Source organism: Centruroides vittatus, unplaced genomic scaffold, assembly GCF_030686945.1.
Source record: "Centruroides vittatus isolate TY-2023 unplaced genomic scaffold, ASM3068694v2 contig_370, whole genome shotgun sequence".
In the NCBI taxonomy this organism is placed as follows: Eukaryota; Metazoa; Arthropoda; class Arachnida; order Scorpiones; family Buthidae; genus Centruroides; species Centruroides vittatus.
This window is the reverse complement of record NW_027122193.1, coordinates 1,668,356-1,690,905: the sequence shown is the minus strand read 5'-3', so window position 1 is coordinate 1,690,905 and position 22,550 is coordinate 1,668,356. Positions and strand designations below refer to the sequence as shown.

The 22,550-nt window shown below is 30.6% G+C and overlaps 1 protein-coding gene across 1 annotated transcript in view; it reads left to right on the top strand.

Annotated features, from left to right (window-relative positions):
• Positions 1-22,550, top strand: part of LOC136975299 (ATP-dependent RNA helicase vasa) — an 83,574-nt gene that overhangs the window by 46,555 nt on the left and 14,469 nt on the right. Inside the window, exons 10-11 of the mRNA XM_067270341.1 lie at positions 479-788; positions 17,461-17,560. Coding sequence (XP_067126442.1) covers positions 479-788; positions 17,461-17,560 — 410 coding nt within the window. The remainder of the gene's footprint in view (positions 1-478; positions 789-17,460; positions 17,561-22,550) is intronic.

Here is a 22,550-nt window from a genome sequence, read left to right as displayed (position 1 = left end):
AAAAACATGAAAATTATACTTTAGAAGTAAATTTAGTATCAAAAACATTCGATTCAGCACGACACAGTCCGACTGAAAATCGTTCCACTTTCCGGCCATTCCACTTACCGACGTTCCACTTATCGACGCTCTACTGTACTTCTTCTGCTCTATTTTTACTTGCTTTTCTTACTGGAATATGGTTTCTATACTTTGTGTGAACTAAGCTTAACATAAATCTTTTAACAAACATTTGTTACCAAAAGTGAAATGCAAAAAGCAATTTAAATGTAATTTGGTTATCCAAATTAGTTGTGTGGTGAGATTTCTAGGTTAGTAAATCATTAGTTTTTAAATTTAATAACTTGTCATATTTATCTTACAAAGAAACTTAATTTGAAATTAATGTTGATAAAAATTTTTAAATTATTAAAATATTTAACATATATTGCTTAATATAATTTTTAAAATTTGTTTAAATGTTAATTTTGAATTACAGGTGTCATTCTCACAGTTACGATATTTGATATTAGATGAAGCAGATAGAATGTTGGATTTAGGATTTATCCCTGAAATTAGAAGAATGGTACAAAATCCTTCCATGCCACCAAAAGGCCAACGTCAGACTTTGATGTTTAGTGCTACATTTCCACCACCCATACAGAGATTAGCTTCAGAATTTCTTGACAATTATTTGTTTTTAACTGTTGGAATTGTTGGAAGTGCAAATAGTGACGTGGAACAAACATTTTACCAAGTTTCACAGTACGATAAAAGACAAAAGTTAACTGAAATTTTAAGTACAACAGGTAAATATTTTCTTAATAAAAATTTATATATATTAATAAGAGATGGTAATCAGTACAGATTTTCCTTCATTTCTGTGGAAGCTGTGTGTTAATTGGGGACCTCTAATTTGCACACTGTAATAACATATAAGTGAAAACAAGATGTGTAGGTATTAATACTTTATTCACATAGAATCACTATTATAAGAAGTCTCAAATCTATTGTGTTCATACCAATGACATAGAATGTACTGACAAATTACAAATTGGATGTTTTCAATACGATAATACCTTAATTTAGTCACACTTTAATATTAGCTGGATCATAGTACAGTAGAGTCGTTAATTGGAACACTGGTAATCGGAATCGCCGGTAATCGGCACAATTTTCAGTCTGACTGTGTTGTGCTGAATCGGACGTTTTTGATACTAGATTTACTTCTAAAGTATAATTTTCATGTTTTTTATATTCTTCAATATATTTATTTTGTATGTACAAAATGCAGAAATAATTTTTAACGATACGATAGCCTTGATTATTATAAAAATTTTCGTTAGACTTAAAATCGACGAAAATTCAACACGAAGTGACACGCAACGGAGAAAAATTTGAACATCGGACAGGTTAATGTATTTTTTCGTACATAATGGGTAATCGGAACAAACCCCAGTCCCCAATTGATTCCGATTTTCGACTCTCTACTGTATTAAGCAATTTGTTAAATTTTGTAAGCTAAAAAATTATTATTTTGTAAATTGCAAGATTTATAATTTCAAAGATAATCTTTGCCCTGTGAATATTTACACTTTGTTTCATTCAGTCTTTTTGGATTCTTTGTTTAAAATTTTTTAAAATTTACCTGTTCAAATATTCTCTTCATGCAAATCTTGTATGTAAAACTGAATATGGCTCAAAGGAAGCTGAAAGCATTTTTATAGATAGTGTTTGGAAATGAAATTACTTTTAATTGATACTGTTTTACTAGAACAAATTAAGGTACAAAGATAACTTTTGTTTGTGGGATAGCATGGGTAGTTTACCTTCACTTTTTGCAAAATAATGGTCCATAGACACTGTGTTGTCCTATACATCTCAATTTTGCTTGAACTCTTGCCATGAACTCCACAACAGACTTCTTTCCAACTTTTTCCAAATTTTTTAAAATGATTAATTTAAAGTACTTAACATCACAAGAAAAAGAGGTGTATTGTTTATAGTGTGTAAAATCTTTCAATGAGTCTGGCCTGAGGTCATGGAGACATGTTTTCATTTTCCACAAACTCAACCCTAATACTTTGAACATAGTAACTTTACAGGCATAATGAACCGTTGCTAGATCTGGCCAGAATTCATATTGCAGGTTATGGTGTTTTTTGGATAAAGGGAATAACGTGCTTTTCAATACTCTGAGGTATAAATCAGCATTGATAATCCTCAAGAAATAAAAGGTTCAGACATGTTTGCATTCAATTGTCTGCCATATTTAAGTAATTTTCAGAAATTTAGCTTTTCCTATAAACCTGACTTAATGTGGTAATTTGATTTGTTGAGAATTTTTCACTTGTCCATAATTTAAGGAATTCACAAATACATATATTTGCTGCTGTTATAAAGGAACAAAATGTAAGTAGAAATGCTTTATCGCAACTATCTGAAGAGAGTATTGTAGTTGTGTGCAAATGTACTGATAAGGGAATCAGTATAAAAGCATTTTCCATCACTTTGGGAAATTGATATTGTAAGAAGTCACTATTGTGTTGTGTGTGTGTGTGCAAATGTTGTTATTGCCTAGTAATTGCAAAAATATATTTGTATGCAATAATTATGGTTTAAAGAAGTAATATAGATGACATTATGCAAGGAAGGATTATCGGGAGATTAGCTGGATCATAGTATTAAGTAACTGTAGGCTTTGGCAACAATTCCAGCCTGGCCAAGATGTTCGAAAGCAATACAGTGAAGATTATGTTTGTCAGAACTGCACATCAGGACTGAATGTGGTCATACATGTCAAATATTACTATCAGCACAGCAAGTAAAATGCTTAGAGACCACTCAGCAGCATCAGGTATTACTGTATCCAAGGAAAAGATTTACAGTCTGCTACATAACATTTTGTCCTGTATGTAAGACTGCAGTATTCATTCGCTTAATTGCACAGCACATGCTGATCTGCCTTGCAAGAACACAACAATGGGCCACTGTACTCTACTGACAAATCCTGTTACAGCCTAGACCAGTAGCAAACCTTTTTACGTGCATGCGCCAAAAATTAGAAAAAAGTTGCTGACATGCCAAATAATTTTTAATAAGGGAAAAAATAATTTCTGCAGGATTTTATTGAAATAGGCTTAAAAATTAAATCAATAGAAATCAATATCAAGTACAAATGTATTAATGATATTTTTGCTGTTGTATATTATATGACAAATATTTTATATTACATTCATATTTTGTTACTTTTAATAATAAACGTACTGAACCAGATTCATCATTCATTGTATTTTGTAAAGTGTCTTTTATAAAATTCATTTGATAAAATTATGAAATTTTAAACTGAAATTTAAGTTAAAGAAAGAATTGATAAAATAGCTGTTAGTTTATTTAAACAAGTAAGTTTTGGGAATTGCATTTGAAATTCTCATTATTTCATCTTAATTCTTTTTAGTTATCAATAATTGATCATTTTCAATTATTTCCAATTTGTATCTCAAATCTATAAATTTTTGTTTCCATATAACTTAGAACTACGGTAGAGAGTCGTTAATCGGAATCAATTGGGGACTGGGGTTGTTCAGATTAGTGATTTTTTCCAATTACCGATTATGTATGAAAAAATACATTAACCTGTCCGATGTTCAAATTTTTCTCCGTTGCGTGTCGCTTTGTGTTGAATTTTCGTCGATTTTAAGCCTAACGAAAATGTTCATAATAATAATCGAGGCTATCGTATCGTTAAAAATTATTTCTTCATTTTGTACAAACAAAATAAATATATTGAAGAATATAAAAACATGAAAATTATACTTCAGAAGTAAATCTAGTATCAAAAACGTCCGATTCAGCACGACACAGTCCGACTGAAAATAGTTCCGATTACCGGCGATTCCTATTACCGGGGTTCCAATTAACAACTCTCTACTGTAGTTCCAAGATTGATTAATTGCATTTCTACATCTTCCAAATTCAGCCACTTGAAAATATCCATACTGAGCTTATCTGGTGATATTTTATCTGGGTGTAAAATAAATTTTGATGCTTCTGCAAATTGTTCAAACTGCATAAATCTTGAAGAAAATTTATTGTTTCAATAACTGCAGAAAACTCTTGAGTCAATTTAACTTTATCTAGTTTTTCATGAGAATCTAAATCTGTAAATAATTTTCTTTTTGTATTTGGAAAACGTTTGAAAGTATTGGAAATAACCTCAACCTCAAGATTGAAAATTTGTAATTTTGTTTCAAATGTTTTGATTAAATCAAACACGACAATAAGTGTCTTGTTAACATCTTGTAGTTTAATATTTAATTGGTTTAAATGTAAGCACAACTCTGTAAAGAATATTAATCTCAAAAGTCATTCAATATCCATTAATTGCTTATTTTTCAATAAACTTTTTTTAACTTTGAAGAACTGTTCCACTACTTCATTGATGATGTTGTACATAAACTCAGTATACAATGGTTTATTTATCTGTTCAAATAAACTGAAACTTTTAGAATTGTTAAGTGCATGCAGATATAAAATTGACCAGTTTTAATACAGGGATCATATTTTCCAGTGACTTAAAAGTATCCTTTGCACACGCAACTTATTGATGTATAATGAAATGAAAATGAAGAACTGACTGTATATGTAAATAAATTGACAAAACCACTTTCCCTCCAGTCAATATATATTGAGTTCACCATCAGTAGTTACTGATAGTTTTAGAAAGATTATTTCTTTTTCAGTAAAATGCATTTACAACTACATTGCAAACGTCTTTTCTTTTGTTGTTGTTACTAAGGAAGTTAAATTGTTCAAGTAGTCTTTGATGACATTCCCTGCACAATAATGAATAAAAATTGCTAAACAAGCTGATCCAGTTCTCAATACAGGGTTCCTATGCACCTGGAAAGTCAGGGAAAATCAGGAAAAGTCAGGGATTTTTATTAGTTTTGGAAAAAGTCATGGAAAGTCAGGGAATTTGTCGAAAATTGTCAAAAAGTCAGGGAATTTGTCTCCTTAACTGCCTTGTTGATTTCGTTTGCTGAATATGGCTGACTAAGCATAGCCATCTGCAGGCGACAAGAAGTAATGCTGCAATCTTTAATAAGAAAATATACCAGAATCCGTTTTGAATCTGAAATGGCTCTTTTCACCGTTCTGAAGCCATATAATTTTACAGTTGTGGATTAATAACAGGATAAACTACTATTATGTAATAGTGTTTAATTTTTAATTTTAATAATTCAGCGATTATAAAAAGATGAATTTGTTAATTAGAATAAAAAATAACTAATTAAGAATTAGTTTACAAACTTTTAAAACTTGAAATCGTAATTTATTAGATTGTTCACTTCAAAATAGCTAAATAGATCAGTAAAAATCCGTGATTTAATTGTTTTTCACGTTTAAAACATTACTATACAACATAAAAAATTATAAATAGCTACCCCACATTTACAGTAAAATGCTGGCGCCGACTAGTAGTTTTTTACATTTGTTGTTACAACTTTCCTCGAAAAGAACTGTACTGCAAGCGTATTTTTCCCCCTCTCCCGTTAATTTCCGCAACTTCGATACATAGTTTAATAATTAGTTTAACAGAAATGATGTTGGGTAACAAATATCCACTGATTTTGGCAAATTTAGGCATCATACTTGTAATAGATATACTGTAGTTATCGTTTTGAAAATCATCTAGGTAATCCGATAGTTTAACCAATGTTAACTTGCTTATAATTAATTATAAATTTAAAAAGCTGGTAAATTTTAAAAAATTAATTAAATTACTAAAAAATTAAAATAAATTTGATTATCTTTTGTGCGAAACAACAACAAAACAATTTTTATAGTTATGTTGCAAAAGAAAAAGATTTGTAGTTACGATTCTATGCACTGAACTTCTATATTTTATTAACATATAATTGTAATTTCGTTTGATGTTTATTTCTGTACACTCAAACCTGTTTTTGTGCGGTATATGAAAATTTCAATCAAATTGGAACATAATTGACTTCTGTAAAATTTTTTAAAACTCTATTGGATGTTTTCTATGACATCAAGTTTTTTTCATTTCTTATTAAGTAAAATTTTTTTCTCTTACCTTTTTTTCGGTCCCCTCCTATTTAATAGCATAAAAATCAGAAATATTGTGTTAAATGTAGACTGCAGGTGTGAAATTTCACGCCTTGTTAAATGAAAGAATAACACTTCCTGCAGCTATATTTATCAAATAAAAGTATTTGTTAAAAAATACTTTTAACTTTTTATATAGTTTTTCTGTAAAACCACTTTTTGGGAGGGTGTTTATTTCGTGGGAATTATTTTCCGGCAAATTTTTTAAATGTTAGATTCGTATTTAAGTGGAAATAATTAATATAAAAAATAAACTTCTTAGAGGATTTTTCCCCCATTAGGGATTGCAGAAAAAGGCCCAAGGAGTTAAAAAAGCAATTCCTAGTTATTTCGTACGATTTTGAGTTATTTTCCACGTGAGACTTTTTTATGCGGTCCCTATTCACTCGCATAAAAAAAAAATACTTTTTGTGTTGCGAAAACTATTTTTTATAGCTACTCGTGAAGTTTCCTGCAATTTTTTTTTTTTCCCCCCATGCGCTTTCTTTTATGTGGTCCCTATCCACCGCACAAAAACAGGTTTGAGTGTATTTATTTTATTTTATTTAAATTCTATACATTTTAAGAATCCTAATTTTCGTAATACTATGACGTCATAGGAATACAAGTCTCACTAAAATAGAAAAACGTAAAAAAATTAAATTATTAGATGAAAAAAAGGAATGAGTAAAAATTTTTTTATAGAAACTTGAGAAATAGTCAAGACAGTGCAGCTCTCAAGATCGATCATTTGGATTGGAGTTGAATTTTCCATTGTTTGAAAAGATGATGAATACTTCTGTGAACTCGGATTCTTCGATTGACGTAAGTAAATCGGAGAATCCATTAGATCCCCAGATCCCCATCATAAAGCGTGGGTGATGGTCCGAAACCAACCAATCCAGGGAACGATCGAGGGCCACCTTTTCCTTCCACAAATTAACAGTTGCTTTTCAAAAGGAGGACTTTTCTAACTCAGGAAAAACACGAGTGATATATGTTAGTGCTAGACATCAAAACAGAAATCAAATGAACTTTCTTTTCTGGATCGTTCACTGAACATTGCTCCAGATTTCACTACTGCCACTATGAACTTAAGACGAGAAACAAAGACAACGTTAGCTATATTGTAAGCATATTTTTACAATAAACGGGTTAAATAGTAAAGAAGTGTCTTCGTCCGTCTGTACCATGTTTCCCACATACTTATTAGTCCCTTGACTTTCCTGACGTTGGGAGAATTAACTTTATTCCCTTTATTTACCCAAAGGGAAAGAGTCATCATATCTCACAAGTGAAACGTAAAATTTCAAATCTTATGTTCTAATTGATGATTGAAATTATGTTAAACCTGAGGAAGGCTATTTAAGATTGCTGAAAACATTAGTTCATTTATTAAAATTTGCTATAAAAGTGAGAAAGATGGTTTGTGATATGATTTGCAATAATTATAAGATTTGTAATTAAGGGTTAAAATAGATAAATTTTGTCTGCATTCTTAAGAAAATTTTATGCAAAGACAAAATTTAATGTGAAATTAAATAATAAATAAAAATTATTAAAAATAATTATTAAAACTCTGGCCTTTACACCGAAACCAAAATAAAAATGGCGACAACGAAACATTTTTTTTCTTTTAATGAGTTGCCAATTCAGCTAATTTTTTGCTAGATTTAGTGGATTTGTTAGAGAAGCTATAGTAAAAACTTACACCTATCCCTCTTTGTATACAATCTATTTTTATGCCATTTTGAAATAATGTGGTTGACAAAAGAAAACTATTTCTTTTTTTACATGATCGATTTTTTTTTTATGAGGGAACAAATGCTTTATTTGAAAATTTTTAAATTTAACTTTTCGTTAAAATTATGTTGCTGTTTAAAAAAAGTTACTCTTTTTGTTGAAAAATTTTAAAATTATGTGTTTCTAAGTCAAGAGTTCATTTTAAGTACAGTACAGTACTATTTGTATATCAAAGAATACTGTTTGTTGATTTTATGCTATCTTGTATTTACTAGATTTACATACAAATAATATTGATAAATGATGATAAAATAAAAAGCTCATGTTTCATTTGTAAATTGCTTATTTTTTCATTACATAGAAGTTGTGGATTCTATCATACATTTTTCTACAGGTTGTATGCATACTGTGTTTTTTTAATGTGGCAGTCTTTGAAACATACAACTAGGCAAAAAGAGGGATAGATATACTCGATGTTCGCAGTAAATAAAATGCTGTTTTATTATGTTGATATTCCACACCGTAAGAAATGTGAGGGTCAGGGAATTTGGACAAAGTTGGTCAGGGAAAATCAGGGAAAGTCAGGGAATTCAAAACAAAAATTTGAGTAGGAACCCTGTCAATACTTTCATCAAGATGAAGTGAAATTAAGCCAGATGAATTTATTATATAAATTTTTGGTTGATGAATTAGAATTTTGAAAATGGCTAAAAAATATATTTTTTACAGTGTTTCTGCCTAAAGGCTTTATTCGTTGTATACTTTTTCTTTATTTTCTAAGTCTTAAAAGAGAACTGTTGCACATTTTAACCATGCTTATTTTATATATTTCCCATCACTAAAAAGGTTTCTTTGTGTGCAATTATATTTGAGGCAACAAAACTTGCAGCAGTTACATTTGAGCAGCTGCTGATAAATTTCATTAAGGTTGTTGACTGAATATTTCTACTTTTTAATTGCTTGAGTACTAAATTATTTGTTTGTCCTTGCTTTTGTCAGAATGATTTAGGATTTGTCTCATCATGCCATTTTGCTGACAATGTTCTACATAAAACTGTTCCAGAAAATAAAATACAAAGTGCTTTATTGTCTTTGCTAATCATTCCATATTCTTCAGTACACCAACTTTGAAACTGTTGCTTGATTCTGCTAATTTTTGAAACTTCCATTAAAAGAAAAACACACTTGTCACTGCTCTTTATTACAATGTTCTACAATAACTATCACTATGCAATTAACTACTAGTTTATCTAAGTCAATGATTACTAGGATTTTAATGGTGTTTTTCAAGTATTCAAAAAGCACCAACAAAAGTCAGATGTCTAATAATTATAGCTGGTGAGTCATAACAAAAGAAAAAAATATTGGTATTTATTTAAAGTAGATTTTTTTATGTAAAACAATGTTTTTTTTCTGGTTTAGCTCACTGGGTGTCAGAACTAAATATTAAATTTAAACAGTTTTTAAATTTAATATTAGTTCTGTAACTGTTTTTTTTTGTAAAGCTAATAATAAATATACAAAGTAGTAAAAGTTCATAATGTATACTCAAGTGAAAATTAAAAAATAAAAATAAAATTGTTATACAATAAATTTTTCCAAGAATTTGTCAAAAAAAATTTGAATAATTTATAAATGTTTGAAATTATAACACCTGTAGATCTTTAATGTTAGAGTAAAATTTTTACACATGGCACCTCTGGCATGCCTGCCATAGATTTGCCACTCTTGGTCTAAATTGATAGTTGATATCTGGTGAGCCCCAGGGACACATTATAATCATGCTCGCATTATCAATTGTCATCTTTCTGGAAATGATGAATCAGTCTGGGTATGTTAGGGTCTTGTATGCTGCTGCATGTGTTTGAATGCAGTATGATGATAAGCCAGATTTATAGGGATGCCATCCTGTAGCAGTATGTGCAGCTTTTGAGATGCATTTGGTCCTAGGTTCATTGTAATGGATGATAACAGGACATGCTTGGTTCAGGAATACATGGAAATTCAGGATATAAGGGTGTATGGATTGATCCTCCTATTCACCAGACACCCCACAGAACATATATGGGATGCCTTTAGTTGCAGGATTGCAACACATTATCCTCTACCACAAACCACTGCAGAGCTTTAAAGAGTTGGATTCATCACCTCAGAAATTGTTAGACAACATTATAAACAATTTGCCAAATTGCTGTGTAATATACTGTATAATGCCGTTCATGGCAACTATATATACCAGGGGTGGCCAGATTCTTTAGAACTTGAGCCATATATTGAAAACAGAATTCGTTGAAGAGCCACACATACATATATACATATTTTTCCACAGCAATTCATTTAAATATTTATTAAAAAAACAACACTTTAGCTATTATTTCATTTTATATTATGTTTTATAATACAATATAATTTTTTTAAGTAATAAATAAATTATAATTGCCGTATTAAGTAGCATAATCTAAATTAAAAAACCAAAAAATGCTAAAACGTTTCCTAGTTTCAATTGTCAGTAAGGAAATATAAATTTCAAAACTATTAACGTTATAGAAATTGTTATTTATTATATATTCATTTTTAATGTTGATTTGGATAAATAAGCATTATAATTATTTTTTTCTATTAATGTTTTACGTATTATGATATTTAATAAATATTACATTTATTTTTCAATAAATAATGTATAACGTTGCCATATTTTGACTTTTTTATTTCAAACATATATTATTTATTTTATATTATCCAGGAATCATACATAAAAAATAATAAAAGCAAAATTAAAATAAAAACAAATTTGGTATAAATTTAAGTATCTTGCAGTGAGCCACAAGTATACTAGAAAAGAGCCGCATGTGGCTCAAGAGCCACAGTTTGGCCACCGTGGATATATACTATTAAGCTTCATAGGACCATGGTCATAAGCACTGTGATAAGCCTACATCTGTTTTATTTTTCCTTTTTTCATATGAATTAGGTGAACCCAAACTTTTCTTGCTGTATTTTGTCTTCTTATGTTATGTTCATCCTCTTGTTAAGTGTTTCTTATAGCTGAATAAAACACCACCACTTCAAATAACAAATTCAATACATTATTGACATGAGTACTTAAGACACTTGTTTTGGGTCTTCAGGGCAGTATGTTTCACCTTTCAGCACCAATACTTAGGGGTTGTTCATAAATAACCTCCACATTTTTCTTAATTTGACTTTCCTCTCCCTCTTGTCATGTTTCCGTAATCCCTTCCCCTCTTTAGACATCTAATAAAACTTGACTCCCCCTTAAAACCTTTGACTTTATGAATGATACCATAATTAGAAATGAAGCATACAAGAAATTCTGAAATAAATGTAATAGACAAACTGTTTTAAATTTTAATGAAATAAACTGATGTCCATTTGAAGCTCAGCCCTCTTTTCTGACTAGTGAACTCCCTCCCTCCTTCCATTGTGGACGTCATTTATGAACAGCTCCTTACTCACATTTGGCACATGGCTGAACATCATGTTTTCAGCAATTGGTTTTTGCTTTGCATTCCTGCTTCTCATTGTACTTTGAAACTGGTTCCTTTTTGTGGGCAGTGATCCCTAACTACTTCACTTTCTTGTGTGTTCACTTTTATAGGATACTTATCTTAACCAAGTTTAGCAGCCACTGTTCTAAATGATGTGGGGTTTTGCTTGAATATGTATTTTAATGCCTGCATAAGTTTAGGGATTCCTATGCTTGCAAGTCAATCAGTAGACTTAGGTTTTCTCCATTTACATATTCCTTGAATCTGTAATACCCAATTGATAGTTGTTTGTTGGATATTTTCAAGCATAAAATGTTGCCTAGTTGTCTTTTGATCTCTCAACTGAAATTTTTTTGTAGTAATGACATACACAGAGCTTCACTTCTTTTTACTTTGTGTCGACCTCCTCTCCTCTCTCACATTCACCTACAGACAATATCATTAAGTATGTCCTGATGACAAGTAAGCTTACAGGTTTTATCATGATTTGCATCAGATAACATGTTAATACATTGCTTTAAGTGACTTTCATTTCAGAATACCCCTTTAAAGTTTTGGTAACCATAACAAGCAGTGTCGAAGGACTTTGTCATTACAGTGCAAAGTTTCATAATAGATTAGATTTTAAGATTTCAAAATTAAGGTTATAATTTTTATAATTTGTTTAGATGAAAATTTGAAAATATTAAAATTTATTTTAGAGTAAAATGAGGATAGATTAAGAATATCTTAAAATTAGAGCAATGTGGTATCTGAACTTGCTGGATTGGGAGGAATGCCTTCTTCCATATATCTCTCTCTAACCATGATGATTCTTGGCAACTGATGGTGTTTTCTTAGGCTGGAATCTATGACTAATGATTAAGATTGAACAATGATAAATACCAAAATATAAATTGTAAATGAGAAAGAATTCAGATGCTATTTTCCAAGATGTGACTAGAAACATACATTTGCAAGCTAGTTTATTTTAAATTTAAGTAAAATCTGTGTTTAATTTTAATGTTCATTGCTTACATTCTTAATTCTTTTTTAATTTCTCACATTATAAATGTTTTGTCATAAATTTACATACAAATTTATAAATTCAGTGAAAATCAATATTTGTATAGCATTAATAATTTATTATATTGTATTATAATATGTAACAATGTAAAATTTTCATATACAGTGAAACCTGTCTGTAATGGAACCCAAAGGGACTGAACAACTCTTCCATAGTAGGTTTCTGCTATATACAGGTTACCTACTATAGATATCCCTTTATTAATGTGATTAATAGATTTCTTGATGTTACCATGTGTATCAAAATCGCATTAATCAAATACAGTGGTACCTCAGTACTCAACTGAACAATCATCACCTGCTAGAACAAATTTTCCGTTAACAAATATTTTTAAGTTTAATTTTTCATTCACCCACAAAAAAGTTCTCTAAGATAAAAACGAGTAACCATTTCGAAAATAAAATAAAATCTTACAACTGCATCTTCCACATACATGGTACAAGTATTTTTTACTGTTTGTATAGCTTGATATTTTTTACAAAACTTAAAAAGTATGCTAATGTGCCCAATGGGCATTTTATCCGCAGACATTTTGATTTGATTTTATTTAAACGAAATTTGATGTAAAAAAAGATTGTATTCTTTGTTTTGAAGCTTATTTAATCTCACATCAGGAATAATGTGTTAAATTTTACAACTTATAATTACATCACACATTTATGTTGACTAAAAACAGCTGTTAATAAAAATATACAAAAACCTTTCGTTCAAATCCCAATAAAATTACTGTAATACAGTAGTTTTTTGTTATTCTGTATTGGTATGTGTATTTTTGACCGTTTTATGATTTATACACACTAGGCTTGTAAATTTCTTGATAAATTTGTATTAAATCAGATAAATATTTTCCTTTCTGTGTTTGCATTGGACAGGTTAATTTATGTTAATTTTTGCAAAAAATTTATGAAACCAAAGAAATTTCCCATTAATGACAGGTTTTCACTATATACAGGTTTGACTGTGTAATCTTGGGTGAATATTATCCAATAATCATATTACAAATGCAGAATTAATTCAAAATTTTTATATCCAGCCTTCTGTTTAGTCAGAAATAACTGGTTTAAAAAATTAACCTGTTATTTTTGACTAAACAGAGCTGGATATAAATTTTTATAACTAATTCTGCATTTGAAATGTGATTATTGGATAATATTCATCATAGATTGTACCTGAAAATTTTAATCTAATTTTAAAAATTCTAAAATTTTTCTTCCAATAATTTTCTTTCTATTCAACAATTTTTAATTTTAACTTTTAATAATAATAAAATTTTTAAATCTTTTCCTTTCGATTTAATACTGTGTAAAAATTGCATGCAGTTTTGTGCAATTTTACTTAGATTTTTACTTGCGTGCAGTTTTTTCACATGGATTTTTATCTCGAATCAATAGATGAATTTTATGGTGTTCTTCATACTAGTTCAATATCGATTTACATGTCTATAAATTTCGTTTTTTTTTTTTTTTGTAAAACTTAATCTTTTAAGAATATTTAATTTTCAGAAAAAAATTTACTTAAATAACAAATATTATGTGGATCATGATTTAGTTTTTTAATCATAATAAAGATGAATTTTTGAGTTTCAACATTTTAACTTATTGAAAATTGTACCAATTTTTCCATTTTTTTTTTTTTGGAATTTTGTATTGCTGTAAAGTTCAAAATTAATTTAGAAAGTTCTTGAAGATTATTCTTAGATTTTCCTCTGTTAATACAGGTGGCCCTTGACTTTCGCACATAATGGTTCCTGAAAGTGTGCGCGAATGTTGAATGTTCGAAAGTAGAGGAATGTAAAAAAATGCACCAAAAACTGTTTTAAAGGATTTATCAATATGTATACATAGTGAAGTTAACGAGGCGCGTTTAAGTGCTTTCGGGTGTTTTTTTTTATAAACTTGTCCAGAGTTAGTTGAATACTGTCTCTCATTTTAAATTTGTCAAAACAGCCATTACTTGCTTGAAACACCATGTTAGAAAATCTTCATTTAATCTAGTCTTCCAATCTTCATGCAAACTAAGAGCCTTATCTTGAATAATTGAAAAACTCAGGACATTATTTTGATGTTAATCATCAATCCATGATGACAAAGATTTTTCCATTTTATCCATCACTATGCTGTGTCTTTTGGAAACAATCTTTGAAGATATATTTACACAATTTTGAATGCATTTCCTTAATTTTACTCTTATTTTTCAAAATTGAAATATAGAATTGTTTACATCATACAAACGTCCAATTGAAGCAAAAGATTGTTCGTTTTCAGAACGTTTAATTATTTCCATCTTTGTCTCAATCATATGAAGTTTGAATTGAGTCCTTAATTTCTTTTTGTTTGTATTAACACTGCTGTAAGGATGAAATATTTAAACATAAACAAATAAATTCACAAAAAACACAACATATTGATGCATGCCCTAATGCAAGACTGAATCGGTTTTGACCTCTTGCTCGGAACAACACGGTAGTAATTAGGATTCTGAGAAGTCCACTATTGTAAGAAATAATGTGTGTCCGAGAACATAGAGCAAGCTACCACACTTCGTAATATATCAGCCTTCTGCATGGAAGCAAATTTTTTCATTATTGACAAAAATATTTTATTTAAAAAGTTGAATTTTTAAAACTGTGTGAATTGTGCAAAAGTCGAGGGCCATCTGTAATTGCAAATATTAAGTAAATTCTGTCAAAAATTTAGTATTTTTGAATACAATACACACACCAGTTCCATGCAATTATTTTTTTAATAGATGATCTGAAATTAAAGCATAATTTTGAGCCTTTTAACTTTAATGTTAATAGTGATACATTGCAAAAAACCTAAATACAGGTATCCCTTGATTAAAGTGACTAAATAATTCCTTGGTGCTACCAGGTATATCAAAATGACATTAATCAAATACAGTTGTGTCTTGGCACTCAACTGAAGTCACAACCCACTATAAAAAGTTTTCAGTTAATAAATATTTTTATTTTGTCACTCATAAGAAGTTTTTTGTGATAAGTGATGATAAAATGAAATCTCAACTTCCTACTCAGACAAAATTATACACAATCCAGTTTTTGGGGGGTTTCACTTAATGCATGCAGAACGCAATCATGTTGCTGACACACTTAAGATTTAATGCAAGTTCACAATATATTTATTGATTTTTTTACAGTTTCTTCCTGAAATTTCTCTTTAGCTTTGGGCAACCTGTACATTTTTGTATTGTTTAGTTCAAAATTTCCCAAAGGAAACATTCAAAACACATTTGACATGTCCAATATTTAGTAGCATCTTTCCTATACATAAAGTAGTTTTTACTGTTTCGCATTGTATCTGTAACCTTTATGAAACTTAAGAAAAGCATACAAATATGCATGATATGCATTTTATCTGCAGGCATTTAGATTTGATTTTACAAAAAACGACGTGAAGTTTTAAAATAAGCTTCTAAACAAAGAATACAATATCACATTAGCAGTTATGTATTAAATTTGACAACTATCATAATTAAACTAAGCAAAGACAGCTGTTAAAGGTGTGTTAATTAAAACTTTTGCAGTTTATATAAAGGGATTGTCACAATTAATTTAGTGCTTTTATCAAATCCTGCATTGAGCAAGGGGATAGCTGTACAAATTTATTATTACAATTGAATAAAAACATATAACTATATTGCTTTACTACAATCTTTGTTGGCAATGTAAAATTCATTTTCTTGTATTTAATGTATCCAGTACAATTATTGAATGCTATGAGTTGTCACTGTGTACTGCAGTGTGTACTGTAACTTTATTTTTGAAGTATATTATTTTTGTATAAATGGACATTTTGAATAAACTTGAATATGATGATTTTGTTTTATTAGACATGGTTACTTTTATAATTATTTTTCTTCTGACTGTTGGATTAAAACTAAAGTTAATTTTAATTCTCACACTATATTATCATAATTAGTTTCATATATGAGGCATGTTATTCCAAACCTCAAATTAGTACAAAAAATTGTTTAAAAGTGGGTGGATATCTGTGCTAACCAATTACTAGAGGCAGATTTTTTTCTATATGGCTTATAGAATTGAATTTTTTCTCAGTTTTATCTGTCAGTTTTTATTAAACTTTGTCAATTTACATGAGAGACTAGGAAATTAAAAAGATAATAGATGGGTCATTGTTTTGAGATAGGTCACTAGCATGCTTATGCTAGCACAGGCTTGCAGCCTAAAAATTTAATATAGAAAAATCAATGGTATTCCAAACTGCATTTTATCCACACTTCATTAATTCCAAAACTATTCTTATCCACTTAATTGATGGGAAACATTGATAACAATCATGTGAGAATGTAAGCCATTATATTCCTGTTTTGTATAAAGGCATGTAGCATTTGTTTAAAGTTGAAATGACATTTTGGCTAAATTTGTTTGATACTAAAGTTGCATTAAAATAGAAAACAAAAGGGAGACAAATCTATAATTTGACACCAAAGGAAGCATCATAAGGGGTTTTTGCTAAACTTCAGACTTTTTTGAAATCAAATGTCTACTGCAAATTTATTTTTGAGAAGGTTGGGAAACAGGATTGGATTCTAGAGATTTGTGTTTACGTGAAGCTTGTTTGCATGAATTGTCTGATATTTTTGAGAATTGAAGTCCTGTAGTATGAATTACTGTGTTCTGAATAAACTCTCTTAATCTGCATTTTTCAAATTAGTTTCTACACTTATTAGTATTACTGCTAGTCCAAAAGTCTTTATAAGATGAATAACGCAAGTACTATAAACATTATAATTTCAACAAACTTGGGAAGATATTATCATTGGCAAATAGCTCACATTACATGCATTCTATTTGTTGGTTTATAAACCAATATTAGTGTTGTAAATTTAACTCTTAAAATGACTGCTGAATGTTGAATATTTGGTAAAGTGGACAAGATGTATTTTGGAATGATTGGTCTCATATATTATACTTAAGACTAAATAAATTATTCTTTTGTTGTTAAAATTGAATTTTTGTTTAAAAATTTACTACTTTAGACTTACTTTTATTAAAATTTTTATTTTAAGGTACTGATAGAACATTAGTTTTTGTGGAACAAAAAAGAACAGCAGATTTTATAGCCTCTTTTATGTCTCAGAATAATTATCCTACAACAAGTATACATGGGTAAGTTTTTAATAATCACTAAACATGCTACTTTTTTTTCCTTTTTACTCTAGTTTGTAGATTATTTTTAAAATAAAATGTAGTGTTCACATAAATTAAAAAGATAGTCAACTTGCCTTAAAATGAACACTGATAAAATGAATTTTGCCATTGCCCTGGCAAAATACCATTGTCGCAACATTAATTTTCACATGGTAAAGCAAACAGTTTTAGCAGAATTTGTTAAACTGAATTGTAAATTACTTCCACAGCCCTCCAAGAAATTATCCTATTTCCAATAATGGTTGCTTTTTACACTTTTTGATGTAAACAATAAAAAGTTGTACTGTAAATAAATGTTCATTTTTGGGTAGACTAGATTTTCTTCTAGCAAACAAAGACTGGTTTGATCTCCAATTGTAGGATGTGATTTTAGTGGATGATTCTACTGTACTCTGAAAATTGGGGTTAAACTTTAAGGCTGCCCACCCCTTTAAATGGATGTAGATCGGAGTGCATACAGTGATGCCAGGTTTGGCTACTTCGTGCCAAATTTGGCTGTTTTTTACTCATTTGGCACCAAAAAATATTTTCTGCTTTTATAAACAATTTTTAATAGAAAAAAATCATGGATTTCTTTTAGCTTTTTGTTTGACTACTATGATATACTGCTCCACACTTTATGGTGAATACTGTTGTCTCCTCATTTTGTTTGATTTGAAAATCATTTAGAACATTTTATTTTTATAACTAAATTTAATTTTATTTAGTAAATTATATGACCTTGATCCTGAAAATCATTCAATATAACTACAATTTCCAATACAAATCACAAAACTAACTTCAGTTTTGTGGTTTGTATTAATGCAAATTGACTATAACGAATAATAATTATTCTTATGCATGTATGTATGTATATTTAGAATATTTTGGAAAAAAAATGCACCACAAAAGTTAAGAAGTCTGATCAGGAAAGTTATAAATATTAAATGCTTACATGGTTTGAGCTGAACTCCAATGCAACTATTATGAATAACAACATTCTAGTACATACAAGTCTGTGCATTTTGTATTTATAAAAAGAGGTGCACAGTGGCAATTCAAAATAGTGATTTGCTTAGACTAGGATTTCTCCATGTAGTGCATAGAATAATGAAATTTTCATATGCAAGAAAATGTTTATAGTAAACTAATTGAAGTTTTTAACAGTGGAGTAAAGTTGAGGTAAGCATATAGGTAAATAGCATCATGCCTTTAAAGTGGGGAATGAGGGTCAGTGTGAGAAATGACAACTTAAGTGTGAAGTGGTTAACTCTGCTTGACTGTGGGTGAGTGCATTTAATTGGACAGATGAATGCATTGAATCTGATATTTGTTTTATATGGTATTATGCAACACAGTGAGATGGTCATACTGATAAACTTTTATAAAATGAATGCCGTATGTACTAACTATTGGTGCATGTGGTATCCAGGGTATAGCAAAATGATCTCATTTATGAGAATTCTGCAGTGTTACCTGGCGCAAACACAGTGCAACTTTATGAAAGTTGCATGCCATTATTTGAATGAAATGTACATTGCAATTTTTGGTGCAATCTCACTTCAGGGAAGTTTTCTAATTTCTATTGAAAGTTACATATAGCTTCAATAAACCAGCCAATGGCTATCTAGTATTACCTGACATTATGCACGATGTCATTCTTGGTCAAAGATAGTGAAAACAAACTATGGCTGTGCCCAAATCTAAATCTGTATTCTTCATTCTCATAACTTTCCTTGTCAACTTTCAGACACCACAATAATTGCTGTTGCTTTTTGAATTGGCATTGACAGCAAGTGTGCAGCCATAAGTGTGATTGTGAAACTACAATGCCTGGATGTAAACAATAGCTTGTTATCCAGATGTGAAATTGTCATACATAGTATTTTATAATTTTTGTGCATGATAGAGACTTGCATATTTATCTTTAATGAACACTCAACTTTAATCCCAAAAATGTTAAGCATGCTTGGAGCTTATTATGCAGCAAAAAGAATTGAATGGAATGATTATTGATGGTGCTACAGATAATCACTACTTCATACTCAGCAGCAGAGGGCAAACATGAATTGGGACTATTCTGGTTCATGAAGGTTATGTAAAAATAGTTTAATATCAGGAAGGTTGAGGCTTTTGTTTTTTGGGATACTGCAGGTTTGGTACTGGCCGACTTCCTACAACAATGATGCACTATTACTACTGAGTGTTGTAATCCTCTCAACTTTTTTAAGTGTGTATCTGAAAATGTCTTTTGAACAGTAATGTGTTCACAACAATGCTTACTCGTATACATAAAAACAAACAATTTGCTGTATATTATTCTGGGAAGTTTTGGAGCATCCTACTGTAGTCTGGCTTTGGTTTCTTGTGATTTCCATGTTTCCAACCTTAAAGGAGTGCTTTTCAGCTCATAAATTCCAGTATAATGACACTATTAAGGTTGCTACTTCAAAATGGTTTCATCAGAAGGGAATGGAATTTTATGCATCAGTAATGAACTTATCACTCGCTATGATAAATGCATAAAAGTTACGATGATCCTTTCATAACTCTTAAAGCTTATAAGTTTTAAGAAATAAAAGTTAAGGTTAATAAGAAAATAATAAATTTTTTCAAGGTTCTTATCATTGTCATGTCATACCTTTCTATTCATAAATAAGTGGATTCCATGTATCAAAATTTTACAGGCCTTCCACATCGTTTCTGATCATGTCTAACACCAATTGGCAAATATCTGGCAGGCATTGTTGTAGAACTGTTCTTACAAATAGAGCATGGACTGCTCTATGCAACTAAAATGGGAATTGTAAAGGCTTCTTTAGTTTTTCAGAACAAGTGAAAATCACAGGGAAATATATCAGGTGAATAAAGTGAATGCTAAAGGCTCTCCCAATCCCATTCTGTAGCAGCATTGTTACTACATCAGCAATATGGTAACAAAATTGGCTGTTCTTGATCAATGAATTTCTTATAATACTATGCATTAACTGTTATCTCAGAAGACACATTATCTTTGAGGATGACCCCCAAACCAGTTGCGTGCAACAACAAGCATCACTTTGATATTACTGGGAGACAGAGATTCCGTTGTGTTAGTCCCTAGTCCAAATCATTATCAACCAGAAGGTGACACTTTCTCACAACACAATTACAGTGGATAAAATGTGGATGTACAATTATAAGCCAGAATTAAAATGTCAATTGGCTGAGTGGTAACATCTTACTTCCCCTAGACTCTAGGGGAAAATAAATGCCACCGTCTGGTTGATATTGATTCAAAAACATCTGACATAGCAAATTAGAGCAAAAGTTATTTTTGTAGGTAACTCATAATTGTGTATTATTGTTTTTATTAGATTGAATTCCTCATTTCTGTCACATAGAACAAAAGTGTGTGAAATGGCTCTATTGATTAGAGCTCTGTACACTTGAAAATCATCAATAATATGATGAAGATTTCTCTAGCACACACACAATGCAAGAGGCATAAAGACAAAAAACAAATTTAGCTAGACAATTCCCTCAGTAATCTTCTGAATCTGTTTAACAGAATATGGACAGAACATACTTTTCCAGACTCTTGGAGGCTATCTATCATCATTCCCATACCCAAGCCAGGTAAAGACCACAAGAATCCCTCTAATTATAGACCAATTTCTCTGACTAGTTGTCTTTGCAAACTTTTCGAGAGAATGGTAAACAGACGCCTGATGTTCCTCTTAGAGGAAAAGAATACTTTTCACCACATCAGAGTGGATTCCGTAGGAACAGAAGTACCACAGACAATTTAGTAATTCTTGAAACATCTATACGCGAAGCGTTTGTTAGACGACAGCACTTAGTGTCTGTGTTTTTTGATATAGAGAAGGCCTACGATCGCTGCTGGCGATACGGTATACTCCGTGATCTGCATGAATTCGGATTGCGGGGTAATTTGCCAATTTTTATAAAAAACTTCCTACAGAATCGTAGATTTCAAGTCAGGATGGGCAACACTTTTTCTAGGCCTTTCACACAAGAAGAAGGTGTTCCTCAAGGTTGTATTTTGAGTGTGACTCTGTTCCTAGTAAAAATTAACAGCATAGCTAAGTGTCTTCCTCCCAGTGTGAAACACACTCTGTATGTGGATGACTTTCAGATCTCCTGCCAGTCTAGTAACATGGGTTTCATCGAGAGACAACTGCAAACCTCGCTAAACCGCATAGACAATTGGTCCAAGATCAATGGTTTTACTTTTAATGCAGAGAAGACCTCCTGCATCCACTTTTACTGAAGGCGTGGTTTGCACCTGGACCCGGAAATTCACCTAAATGGGGTTAAAATCCCAATAGTCAATGAGGCAAAGTTTTTGGGTGTTGTGTTTGACCAAAAACTGACGTTCTTATCACACTTGCGCAATTTGAAGAGTAGATGTTTAAAATCTCTGAACCTTTTAAAGGTACTGTGCTGCTCATCCTGGGGAGCAGACAAATGTTCGATGCTCAGGATATATAGAGCCCTCGTTTGCTCTAAGCTGGACTATGGAAGCGTTGTCTATGGCTCTACGCGAGAATCTACTCTTCGGATGCTGGATCCAATCCACCATCAAGCATTGCGTTTGTGCACTGGTGCATTTCGAACTTCTCCTGTTCAAAGTTTGTACGTGGATGCTTATGAGCCTCCACTATCTCTCAGGAGAGAGCAGTTGTCTTTGTTCTATTACATTAAACAGAAATCTCTGGCTAAACCTTCAGTTGATTGTATAGTATCAGATACTCAGCTGATAAGATTATTTGCAGCCCGCCCAAGTAGTGTCCCTACATTCAGCATAAGAATGGAGAATGTCAGCAGCACGATTGACCTGGATATGGGCAACATTTCACAGCCTGAGCTTTACAGTATATCACCTTGGTCAACTCCTGTGATAAATGTCGATCTTAGCTTAAAGCAGTTTCCTAAGGAATCCACCCCAGATTACATGTATAGACAG